The following is a 13,957-nucleotide window of genomic DNA, read 5'->3' as shown; positions in this document are numbered from 1 at the left end:
ATGATATAATGTTTTATAATACAAACACATATATGTACTTTATTGTCAATGCTTATGTAAGACGTATCAATTCATAATACTTTGAAAAACAATTGCGATTGATTTATATCCTCCCAATCAATCGTTTTCATACAAAATCCCCACTCTTGATACTTTAAGAATGGAGTCTTTTCTGGTTTTTGACCTGTCAAACGTAAATTTGATTAATTGGTCATTAAATCAAGGTGAAAGGAAATTAAAATAGTATATTTTCTTTTTTTTCTAATATCATTCAACTTGGCATAGAAAAAGTAATCAAAGTTTAGAATCTAACAAGGACTATATTTTTGGCGGAATATTGGCGTAGGAAAATATCACATGTTTTGCAACTCAGAATTGCTGCAGATAAATTTTCGCAGATGTTTTCGCATTTTTAAAACAATAACATCAATGTTGAATTTTTTTATAATGTGAACTAATGATATGATACTTGGTTTTCAGAATTTGTTTTTTAAATATGATTTGCCTATCAAGTTATATATTTATAAGCTTTTTAAAGCGCCCATTCTATACATTGATTTTTGTGAAAAAATCACTAAAATCAGTTTTCGCTCTTAATAAATGGTCAATATATTAGCTTTTTTCTCAATTTATATTTTTATATTAAGTCTTTATAATATATAAAAATCAGAAATATTTTATCATTGGAAGCATAAAAAATAATCAAAATTTCTTCAAAATTTAAGAAAATTAGAGGAAATGCGGGCTAAGCAATATCAATTTTAGTATAAATATTTATTTTAATTTAGTAGTATAAGCTGACGGACATTCTGATATTCTATCATTTCATTGAAGAATAGAATCTTCAAATCTTAAACAAATGTCTACATAACTTTAAAGAGCTACACTTATTTTTTATCATCCTTTACGTTGAGGAAAAAGGTAGTGACCTTGACCTGACCTTTATGCGAAAACAAAAAGGTCAAATTTAATTAAACTGATAGAATCATTTGGTAATATGATCCGTTTGACTGTGTCAAAATTTCATGAATTTCTTATTATAAGAAGTATGTTTGATAACGAGAAGACTCCTTCCTTAAATGTCTTAAAATATGATATACTAGTATAAATTATTGTCAATTATAAAAGGTATCGATTCATAACACTGTTGAAAATATTTTTAGTTGACTTCTGATTTCTGTCCTCCTTATGAATAGCTTGAATGTAAATTTCCACTCCTTATTCTGAAGATGTTCAGATTTGGATTATAATATAATTATATTAATATTTGTTTAAGTTGTTAGGTTTATTAGTTGGAGATTACATCATACAGGCTGTTTTCTGAAACAAAAAATGGAAACATATACTGTGAATAGTAACGCAGAACATTTTATTGTCAGCAATTTTAATGTGTGTCTTAATGAAAAATACCAAAAATATAATGAATTAAAACGAATACCATTTTATAGTTTTATTTGTTTATTATTCCTCTATCTATTTGTGTTGCTGAATTAAAAATTAAATTATGTTCTATCAATCAGATGCCTCATTTACTAGTTATTATCCATAGTGTAATTAGGTAAAGGTTGTTACCTTAATGCGGTGAAAGGTAAGGGAATGACTGTTAGAATAAATCATTTAACTGTTTCTTACCTATCTTTGCGTTTGGTAAATCATACATTTCGGCTTCGTTTATTCGACTGTTTGTTACTAATTTCTTACGAGTATTCCTGGAATGAATGAAAAATTACATTTTATAAAACTTAACGAATGAACAATAATACAGTGGAATCAGTCATCTCTAGTAAATATCAGAATTTAAACCAGTTATATATGAAATGCACATGTCAATAAGAAGTTCTGCTTAGACAAAAAACTTTTGTAGATTTATTTTTAGTAAGTCTTAGCGCAAATGAAGTAATGAAATAATCCGTAAAACATTTTGCAAAACCACACTTTTATTTAAATAAATTTTATCCTATAAGATACACATTTTTTTTATCGAATTTATCTATAGAATTTTTTTACGCATATTACGTTTGAAATGTGTCACTTGTCTCGATTATGAAATAGTGCAAAATGATTACAAAAGATCGATAATTTAGTTAATAGATTCTACGAATCATACATTGACCATCTTTTGAAAGAATTTGAAATTCAATGATATCCCATTAGAACAAATACATCATATCCGTCTTTGACAGGCTGACACTACATTCAGGTAAGATTTTTTTGTATATTAGGTCGAGAGTATAAAATCATACAAAAATATAAAAAAGAATGAATAATAATTGAGACCATTTATATTTGTTCGGAACGCTGTGATAGAGCAAACTACTAGGAAATGTGCATGGTTAGAATATTGTTACATGGCTCAGCATGTAAAATATTGCTTCACAATATATAGTATGTATCTTAAATCCATAACAGCGACTGCCTTTTAGACTGATGATGTATATAATTTAAAAAAAAACATATAATCATTGTGAACTGATAAGTAAATAATTTATATAAAAGCATGTAAAATACGGATTTAGACTTTCGATTATTGGCATGTACCTTAAGACCACAACACCGACTGCTAGAACGGCTACCAGGACGACGATGACGACTACAAGAACAGCGATCACTGCAATATAGGGTGTGTCTGAATTCTGTGTCGATCTTAATACACCTAAAATTTTAAGAAATATATCTCAAAAACAGTTCGATCTTTTAAATTTGACTCTGAATCTAATTCGATAATTTTAAACTTAATCAGTCGTTCATTTTGTAGACTATTAAACACGTGGCGAGAAGAATCCCAATTGACGACAATGTGTCATATGTGAACGCCCACGAATGAATTTGAACAATCAAATTTATTGACAATGGAATTATTTGTGTTTAGAGAAACTGAAATAATAGTATTTACGTATGATAAGTGAACACAGAATTACAGCTTTTGTGGACTGCACCATAATCTAGATAAGATTTTGAAGCAGGATTACAAAGATATACACGTAGAAGCATTTGATTTGATATATCTTGTTGCCTTATAAATGTAGTTGAAACTGTATATGCATAAACGAAATATTTTCTTTCTTATAAAATTACTTACTGTTGTAATAAAAGCAGTGGTAAATTATACAATTTTACAACTTAATAGTGATTGGTTTTAACATATAGAACGTTCAAAATGCAAGACCCTTACTCTCTGAGCACATTTCTCCTCTGTACCCTTCCATACACCCTCCAAAACAGCTTCCGTTGGTAGGAAAACAGTGTTCAGCCTTGAAACAGTGTCCACACACATGCTGACAGTTTAAACCAAACCAGCCAATATCACAAGCTTTGGTTATTTGCAAAGAAAAGAAGTTACTTAGTAGCACACTCATTGTTAATGGTGTATAAAATTCATATAAAGCAAATATACATATATTTCTTCTTCAAACATGATTTTAAAATAGATATGCAGGAATTTATTGCGAATTTCCCTCTTGTAATAATGAAAATCAATATCAAGTTATTGTGAATAAGATAAATACGCCTTTAAAATCCAGCTTTATTTTATATATGTTCTTACCTTTATTACAGACATGACCTATCCATCCAGGAGCACATTTTCTGCATCCCCCGTCACTTTTATCACAGGTTTCATTATTCAAACAGTTTTCACTGCATGTATGCATGCATCCTACTCCAAAAGTACCCTTTGCGCATGCTGAACATTTAAAAGATAAAGTTAAACGTTCGTGAATTATTGTAAAACGTTGATGAAATTCTACCAATCCGATGAACGCTAAATGAGATGAATATTTGACAAAGGATCATATCTAAGCATTGGCGTACGTTTATCACACTTATCTGTGTTCTGCCATCCTGACATACATCCACTGGGACAGGTGCCATTAATGTTGTTACAGGTGATATCATCCAAACAGTGTCCACATTGAAACAAACAGCTTTCTCCATAATTCCCATCATCGCATTCTTAAAAGGCAAAACAAAACAAAACAATAAAAAAAACACACAAAGAAATAAACATGTTAACAGACAAAGGAAAACAGAGATTGACAAACACAGATTTATTGTTTCTTGATTTGTCTTGCAGATATTTATATACAGGAAGTTATATTCATTTTCTTACCAATCAAATTTCTGACAGAAATTGCAAAATACAATAAATATAAAAATAAAACTTACGTTCATCACATTTGCTATTCTGAAATCCATTTGCACATTTGCTACAATTTCCAAAAAAGGAATTACAAACTTCATTATTGTGACAATGATCACTGCATCGGAAATGACAGTTCCGCCCATATTCACCAGGACTACATGCTAAAATTACACAAAACTAAACTGATCTAAATGTATTTAGATATATTATTTAATAACAAAATGTCTTTCTTTTTTTTTTCTTTTTTTTTCAAACAGGATATGCATTACATAAAAAATGATTAATATTAAGTGTATGTGATGAAAGCAATTTCCACCAAAACCTTTTTTATTTATTCTTTTTAATTTTTTTTTTTTTTTTGTTTTAGATAAAATCATATTCATTATATTTATCACTTTTCAAAGTATTAAAAAGGTATATCGTCTTCGAATATATGATGCAAATCATATTCATTGACAGTCATTTATTTTATTATATTATGTTAATTATCATCAAACTCGAATTTTGTATTCAAACAGTTACCTGTTTTGCATGTATCTCCTTTTAATCCCTCATAGCACCCGTCCATACAAGTTCCATTAATGTTGTCACATGTTTTGTCATCTAGACATTTTCCACAAGTGTCTAGACACTTTCTTCCAAAATAGCCATTTGGACACCCTAAATAAAATTGTTATCAAATTTTAGTAATTAATTTAAAAAAATGTTTGAAGCGTCTCAAAACAGAACAAAACAAAATGGTTTTTCAACACCAAAACAACGCGTTTACTTGATCTCGCAAAATATGCAATATTTTGATTTTTTTGAATTGTTCAAACTATTTTAATCTCACTATCACACAATGGTAACTGAATCATACTCATCATGAAAATACATCGACAAAAACAATCAATGGTGTTGTTATTTGAATATAAATAAAATGCATTGATTACACATTGTACATTCAAAAGATCTTAATATACATGATTACGGCTGGTATATTACGTGTTTTGCAAAGACCTCCAATGTATCCATCTTCACAACCGTTCACACATTCTCCTGTAGTTTGATAACATAACTGATCGTGACAGAACTGACTACAGTTAAAGTTACACTCATTACCGTACAATCCAGAGATGCATTCTATAGAAAAAATAAATCACACCACGTTAACATATACAGTGAAACGTCTCAATACCACTACCTCTTAAGATTAATTATACGTAAGAATCAAAATTCGGTGGCCATACCTAGTCACAGATTTTCCTCATACTTTACAATTTGGTAGACTTTGATGAGTAAAAAAAGGTTAACACCATTAATTTGTTGCTATATGGTCCCGTTGCCCGTAACAGATGGTAAAGATGTAAAAATGTCATTTCAATGCTTATTTGAGAACATATTGTAAGTAATGTGCACAACTTGGGGCCTCTAGGATGGAATATACTATTAAACAATATAATCATTTTTTCAAGAAAAAGAAACACATTTATGGAGAAACACATATATTTAAAGTGTTTCCGTTGTACTACAGAAAAATGTTTTTTTTCATTCAATTTGAATTAAAACTGCAAATCTTGATCTTTTTGGTATGCACTATTATGTCTGTGCATTTAAGAATTTATAAATAAAAATTGAAACCGTTGCTGCATTGACAAGCTAAAAAATAAGTTATATTCTAATATTTTGAGGCATAATTGAATAGCATAAAAAGTATGGATAACTTTTATTACGGTTTAGAAAATGTTAAGTATATCCTCAACTTGAAAGCAACTAAAATTATTCTGGCATTTGCTAAAAAAATATTTCAAAAAGTAAGATTTTCTGTGTGATTTTCTATGCAACTTTAACTTCCTGAACAACAACACTTCTGTTTTGAATTACATGGTTTTTTGTGGTTAACAATAAAAACGTATGCGTATTTCTACAAGTTCCGACGAAAGCAATTACTAAAAATTTCTAAAATCAGAAACCACAGCATATCTAAATCATCTTCAATTGACCAGTTTTTTTCTGTTTCTTGTTGCCATAGCAACGGGTGTCAATTTTCATAAATAGAATATATATTGTATGGACATTGATAAGGTTATAAAAAATAAATAATTTACCATTTCAGCTTATAAAAAAATACAAATGACCTATTTTAAAAATTCCTAAGCTCCATGTCTGTGTTTCAAAAGTGTTGGTTTCTCCAGTAGTTTTTTTTTCTATGAAAAAAGAACTGACAATAGAACAAAGATCGTTTAATACCTTTGGTAGTTATCATTAGTGGGCAAAACCTTCGAATATGGCTTTTAAGTAGGTAAGCTATTTTTCCATCTTTCGCTTCGGTTACCATTCCAACGGCTACCCCATCACCCAACTACATGTATCAGTTTCATTTTACACCTACATATGTATGTGTGTCCACGTATGAAATATAAAAAAATATAGTTACTATGCGTGGCCAGACCCTTATATAAATTATTGATTCTTACATGTACATAGAATTGATCTTAAAATCAACACACTCTTAATACCGGCTGATTCAAAAAGTCTCAGCTCCCTCTTTATTTTTTTAATACCCCTTGGAAACCGGACATCAGGATTTTGCCGGTCGGTATTTAAAAGACATGACAGAAGGTTTAGAAATATGAGGAATATCAACTATGTATTACACCATACGATGGCTTTATAGGATTATGTGCCTATGTTCGTCTCAAATGTAAAGAAAAATTATCATAAAAATAAATAATTATTAGTCTTACTTTTAAGTGCAAATCCTCTGTGGCGTGTGTTTGTTTTCTAAAATGTATTGATTACATTTATCCAAAAGGATTATTTTTTCATTGATATGTTGTAATTTATCATTTTTTCTTGGGCGCGATCCTTGTCAACGCTAATAGTTCTCAACATGAGCCAGTTTCGAAATGTCTTTGTACATCATTTATTAAGATTGTCGACATCTGGATCGCAAAAATTGGTCACCGTTTAACAGTTTTTTTTCTGTTAAATCGTGAAAGAAAGTCATCCTCGTTTAATGTGGTAAATATTTTCAAAGTTAACCCAGTTATATGCATCTGAAGTATTAGTTGTATGACTAATTTAACACCTTGTAGTTTCAAGTATGGAAAATGATATTTATTCTGGTAAAAAGGCAATGGGAAAAAAATTCAACAAAGAAAAAAATAATGCAATTTAGCTTACAACATGCTTCAGAAAATATATAATTTCCAAAAGAAGTTTTGAAATTTGAACAAGAGTTAAGACTATTTTATATAGGGGATAATCAATAATGGACACCCATTATGGTATGTTGTTTCAATAACTTACCAATACACATTGGCGATTTAAATCCAGGAAGCGCACACCCTTTACCATCACATTCTCCAGTTTCAATATCACAAGTTTCGTTATTCTTACAATGACTACATGTTTTAGAACAGCTGACGTCGTAAGTTCCTGTCTCACAACCTTAAAATTACAGATAAATCAATTTTGACAAAAAATTCCATTTCCCAACTACAATGTAGTAAACAACTAGAATTAGACCCTTTCGTGCACGGGTTGACTTTGCATATAATATCGGACATTTACGAAGTAGATCGATACATTGACAAACCGTATTGTTGACATTTACATAACCAAACTTTAAGCCTACAATGTGCTATTAATTTCACTACACTCTGCTTAGTTAGAATAATTCAACTGTGTCTCGGGACAGGTCATCACCATAGTTAAAATGCCTCCCATAAAGAAACATGTATACCCGTAGCAGAAAATTGCAGTATCGCTGCGAACTGATTTTTTAGAAAATTAAAGAAGTTGCATTGAAAATAACGGTCAAATTATTCATAAGAAACCATTTTGAGGCTGTAAATACCTTTCATCTTAAGCTTTTATTCATATTATTTAAGAATTCAACACTTTTTTGCCAACGTGTTTACTTCCTTCAAATTTACACACCATGATGACATTCGCAACTCTTCGGATTTTTTCATAGAAAATGCACTGTGTTAGAGTTATTTCCTGTATTTTCTTTTATGAACAGAATATACAGTAAATATCCAATGTATTTTAATTATCGTTTCTGAGTTTATCCATGCAAATGTGATACTGTGGAAACATAAACTAAAGCGCTTCTCGGGATTTTGCGTGACTTTAATGCGCAAGATTGTAAAATCCGAAAAAATATGACCGGAATACTTTGTGGAATTATCGCTGATCACTAATAAGCAAAGCCTTATTGCGAAAAAATAAAAACAGATGGGTCATCTTCAAGTACCAATGATGTTTAAAATATCTATTACAAAAGGCAGTACTCTTTCGAATCATTGGTATTAAAGACAAAAAATTGGAGTCTATTATTTAACAAAGTAGTATAGATATAACGATTAGAGAATATGATAGCAGCAACTCATCAGTAAACCTACCGAAAATCTGCACCTCACATATTTCCAAAATTGGAACTTTAGCATCTCTTACATGCGGCTGGTAGAACCATACATATCTTGTTGTTTTCTTGCAGTCCTCCTGAATGATAGTTGGTAATGTGTGGGACATATCATCTGTGAAGCACACATCTGTTGAACCAGGTGATACGTCTGATGAATTGGATACACGGATACTGTAACCCCGCAGACGTTCCGTACTTTCTTGTTTACTATTTCCTGTCAATGACACAATGTTTAACTATTTTTAAAAGAATAAAACACATGATTTCCATTGTTTGAAATACACTAAAATATGAACGAAAAATTGTGTTTAAATTTTCCAGAATATATACTTACTGTCATTCCTGTACCAGAATTTCACAGACTTAATACTTTGAGCAGTTTGTAGGTCTATACGTAGCCACGCCTCTGTGACATTTGATGTAGCAGTATGTAAACAGGCTCTAATGTTTTGACTGAAGTTTCCATCCACGGTTCTATTCGGCGAGTAAGGGTATGGTCCGGATGGAAATTGAGAAACATGAATGGGACTACTGTCAGCCTCTGTTGTACCAGGAACGACAAACTGCACTGTGGTGATAAACATATTTTCTCTTTCATTAACCATTTGTTTAGATAGTTATCATTGTTAAGTCAATATTTTCTTTTGGATACATCTGTATCACTCTACTATTGCCTCTATTAATGAAAAGAAGAATAATACGCCAAACGGTTGTGCTTATAACGTAAAAGGTACGGAAACAGGTATTGTAATCAACTCAATTTTATATCTATTTTTTTATTTATACAATTGCTAGGGTGTTTCCTTCTAAAACACTTTTTTGAGAAAATCGTTGCTATTTCTGCATAACACCAGGCTTAGTCAAATAGTCACAGTAGCGCATTAAATTTGTGGGTCACTACTTCTATATATACACACGGAAGTGTTCATAAAGTATTATAAAAAAAACCACTTTAAGCAACATTAATAATAAGCTCCGTTATAACATATCTATTATATGTAGTATAAATTGTATTCCTTCATTTTTTTTTACTATGAAAAAATGTCAATAACAAACTGCGAACAATCTCAAAAATCCATTAAACGAAATACAAATCCAAAGCAGAGCAACCCGGACCTCCAAATAGACAGAGGTAGGATCAGGTGCCCAGAATGAATTAGCATCCTCCGCTGACCAGTCACACCCGCCGTGTGCTCTTTGTCGCAATCGGGAAAAAATCGGAAAAGATAACAGAAACAATGGTTGTCACATAAGATCCTGCTTACGGGTCGACATCGTAACAAAGCGTCATTGAAAAGGTTTTTTTTTATCGTTTTATTTTCAAATTTCCAACCACTCTGTAACTTTATCTTCAGCAGAAGTAGTAATATTCCGCCGAATTTTAAACTTCTTTTTTTTCAAAGTACGATTGAATAACTCTTTATTTTTTCATTTTAATATTATAGAAACATGTTCATTGAAGCGGCTATCTAGGCCAATATTCAAAAAAAAATCTGCAGCATTTTATTTTTGCCATAATTTGCTACAAATGTAAACATAAGAAATTAGGCATTATTTTTGGATTTATGTCGGGATATAGGTCGGTACGTGATCAAATCTTCCACAAAGCCATTATGGAGGAATTTATCACGAACCAACTCAATTATATCCCAATATACATCCAAATAAGCTGCCTTTTTTAAAGTAATAAATAATCCAATCACCTGTCAGTAAATTGTTTAAAATACAAATGTACATTTTTAATCTAGAGAATCATTTCTATGAGATGCTCTGCATAGACTTAGGTATATTTAACTTATATTTTATAATTTAAACAATTTTCACCTTTTTAATATTATCATCATGTGTCATAGGTGATTTTATAAAGGGAGAAAAAACGCATAATTTCAGTAACTACAGACAGACAGGTGTATATTCTGACAAGCCAATTTTGTAAACGCTGTTTGTGTCTCTTTTACTTAATTATTGTGCAATTCTTAAAGGGGAAGGAAAATGAAAATATGTTGTACAATAAATCAATTAATTATCATCTACTATGATTGTAAATCGTATTTATTTTCAATAAAAACCCCGGAACAATGAATAAATCAATAAAATCGATCGCTTAATTTAAATTTTCCGCCGCCATGGGGGCTGCCATTGAACTTTAATCTATGACGTCACAACATCTATTCCGGTTTGTCTTATCAACATAACATCAGTATATTCGCTCTAAATGACAAGTTCTGGAAAATTTGAAACAATATTGATTTGAGACCGTTCTTTTACCTTTGCAAACTACAAACTAACGTAAAATGGAGCATGTTCGTTGAAATCTAAAAGCGGAGGTTAGTGTCGGAGAAATCTCCGCGTAAATGTGGAAATTGTCTGCCGTCGTTATTTCGACATGGTAATTCCGACCTCAAAGATCCCGATTACAATTATAACATTTATTCAGTTAGCGAAGAACTTGACTTTGAATAAAAAATTTAATCGAGGTCGTTTTCAACTTTCATTGATAGCAGATTAACAGCTGTCATTTACGTATGAAAATGCATATATTTATGCATACAATGATACATGTATTTATTCTTTAGATTGACGTGTGAACTCAAACAACAATTTTGTTTAGTCGATTATTTAGGTAACAGAAAGGCATAAACCAGCGGTAATTATAGTCAGAGCACTGTGTACATTCATTTGTATATGTAAACCAAACCGGAATAGATGGTGTGACGTCAAAATAATTAATTTTTTTGGTTTTTAATACAAAAGAGTTCTACATCATGTCAGCCTCCAGTAAATACGATTTCTCCGACTTCAAACGTTCATTAAAGCTTAATTACGTATTTTATTTTCAAAACAGCATGACCACATGTAATAATTTACACCACTTTATTAAAATAAAGAAATTATGTTTTTGACTTTCCTTCCCCTTTAAGTTCAAATATGCATTACCATTCTTACTCACAACAATTAAACGTCTGCGTTATATTAAACTGTTTTGATTTAAAGAACATCAATTCTGGAAACTTATTGACGCTTTAAGTTTAGTGAATACAAAGAATATAATGACATTGTTTTAACACTATCAATCTTTATATACGATAATTTACCTTTATATAGCAAGTACTGCTACACTGCGAGGTTCAATCGATAAAAATATTTTAATGCAACGACCGTAGTTAATTGCAAAATATGCACTTACCAGCTCCAGACAAACGGAATAGTATTTTAACACAAGCAGATTTAGAGAAATTTTTCTAGCAGGTTTGTTTATATTCTTCTTTTTTTCTCTCCTATGTAGACATTTTATTTCACAAAATAATATTCATTGCAAACCAAAAGTACATTACTAAAAATATATCAATATTGTCTACCTTTAAACTCTATATATACATGTAGTAATGTAGGGCGTTTTATAATAGACTTTATAATGATTACATTAGAATATTACTACATACATGTACTTACAATAACAAGATACCGCCAAAACATTCAGCAGAAGAAGAACGTGAAGACATAGTTTCTTTTCATCCATGTTTGATTGTCCTTATTGAATGTCCTTCGTCCGTGTCTACAGGAACCAAAAATGCGTCGTTGTAAAATGCAATATACTTCCGTGTACCTTTCAGTATATTAACTGTGTAAAATCCTTATGCGTGTAAATAAGATAAAGCCATGCCTGCTTTAAATGGAGAGTTCAAAGTGCATTTTATACCATCACTTTATTCAAGAGTGTATATTTTTGTGAGATATAAATCATTTATTAATGGCGGTATGAATTTTTCTATTGATGCACATTCTAACAACTAAATAAAAAACAAACAAAACAAAAAAAATCAGATTATTTGATGTAAACTTATTTTATTAAGCGTGCACGATACGTGGATGAAACTAAATTTTCACTAGTAAGTGTGTGTGTTTGTGTGTGTGTGTGTGTGTGTGTGGCAGTTAGCAATGCACTTTATTTGAAGTTTGCTGCTAGAAATGTGTAGTATTATACAGAGCTAAATGTAATACGTTTACGTTTATGGAACCTTGATATAAAACATTTACATATCTTTCTTTTTTTCATATTGAATTTGATAATCATACCAGACATTTATAATGTTGGTGCAAATGCAAAATTTAGTCAAACATTTATTATACTGCTTATAAAAGATTTAAATGTTTGAGTTTGTACAGCATTAATCACTTCCACTTTAACACTTATCAATCCTATAAATTAAACATGTCTACAACATGAATTCATTGAATTATTTGGTCGCCATATTACTTCCGATTGCTCCTCAACTACAATCAGGGTATATATATATATATATAGAGAGAGAGAGAGAGAGAGAGAGAGAGAGAGAGAGAGAGAGAGAGAGAGAGAAGGAGAGCGATACGGGTGTTTTCCGACAAAAAAAGTAGTCAGCACGGACTTCTAAATACACGAAATTTGCTGAGATAATGTTGAAACTGCAATCAATTGATTCAAAAATGGAGTATTCTTTTTTTTCAATACCGAGGGTATCCAAAATGTTATGAACATATAGTATTGCCTTACTTTGTTTGCACACATGTGGCCTTCATATAAAGTGCATAACGTCTACAATGTATTGTAGACTCGGCCGAAGTATACTTTCTTTAAAGTAAATGTCACCTGAGTAGCATAAAACCCGTACATAAATTTGTCGAGGAGTCTCATACGAGGGTTGTCCAAACAATTCGTGGACAATCGCGTTTTTGTCATATTAAATGGGGTTATATATACATATTGTATATCTAACTCTTTGTTATAAAATTTCAAATGAAACTAAAGTGGTTTTGAATGTTTTTCATTAAAATAAACTAAAATTTTAATGTATCAAAAGGTAGCGGAAAGTACACACGGCCCAGCGTAAAAATTGTCCGAACTTTGTAATTGAGTTTTTAGATATGAATACTTATAGTTTTTATAAAACATTTTAAAACTTCATAATCATCTATTGTGATGTAGACGGTATGTTGTACGTCATTCTCATACGTCATTTGAAGCTATTTTCAAACTAGCAGAGGACTTTTCATAGATATTAGGCAAGAACATGTCTTTGAAAACGCGTGAAAAAGCGACATCGGCTGACCGCACGGAACAGCGCGCCATCATAAAATTGTGTCGACTGAGGTAAAACTACGAAAGCCGAGAAGGATCATTCGAGATTCGAGATTCGAAATACGAGATTCGAAATACGAGATTCGAGAATCGAAATTCGAGATTCAATATCTAAATTAACCAATCAAATCATGGATCTGAAACCTGTATCCTAGCAACATCAAACTGTTCTAAATAAAGATCATTCGTACATGCTCTTTCCTACAAATAAATGTCTTAATAGCTCTTATATAGTGGTTATAAAATGTTTAAATCAACATTAATGAATTAACCCCACACAGTATAA

The 13,957-nt window shown here is 30.8% G+C and overlaps 1 protein-coding gene across 1 annotated transcript; it reads right to left on the bottom strand.

The window, feature by feature from the left end:
* Nucleotides 1-11: 11 nt before the first annotated feature.
* Nucleotides 12-12,141, bottom strand: LOC105319954 (multiple epidermal growth factor-like domains protein 10). Its single transcript, XM_066083440.1, has 13 exons — nt 12,009-12,141; nt 8,890-9,123; nt 8,533-8,769; nt 7,433-7,573; nt 5,126-5,263; nt 4,664-4,801; nt 4,165-4,302; nt 3,811-3,951; nt 3,545-3,682; nt 3,173-3,310; nt 2,539-2,653; nt 1,633-1,709; nt 12-1,320 (listed from the first exon to the last, which is right to left on the bottom strand). Exons 1-13 carry the CDS (start codon nt 12,073-12,075, stop codon nt 1,289-1,291), a joined length of 1,734 nt encoding a protein of 577 aa, XP_065939512.1. The 5' UTR covers nt 12,076-12,141; the 3' UTR covers nt 12-1,288.
* Nucleotides 12,142-13,957: the final 1,816 nt, after the last annotated feature.

Source organism: Magallana gigas, chromosome 1, assembly GCF_963853765.1.
Source record: "Magallana gigas chromosome 1, xbMagGiga1.1, whole genome shotgun sequence".
NCBI classification, from domain to species: Eukaryota; Metazoa; Mollusca; class Bivalvia; order Ostreida; family Ostreidae; genus Magallana; species Magallana gigas.
This window is presented reverse-complemented; position numbering and strand designations above follow the sequence as displayed.

Excerpts from the sequence above, each read along its gene's own strand:
- LOC105319954 (XM_066083440.1), bottom strand. The coding sequence starts at position 12,075 with ATGGATGAAAAGAAACTATGTCTTCACGTTCTTCTTCTGCTGAATGTT. Across the intron at positions 9,124-12,008 it reads TTTGGCGGTATCTTGTTATT|TGCAGTTTGTCGTTCCTGGT; the intron begins GTAAGTACATGT and ends TTATCACCACAG. Across the intron at positions 3,952-4,164 it reads GAATAGCAAATGTGATGAAC|AATGCGATGATGGGAATTAT; the intron begins GTAAGTTTTATT and ends TTGCCTTTTAAG.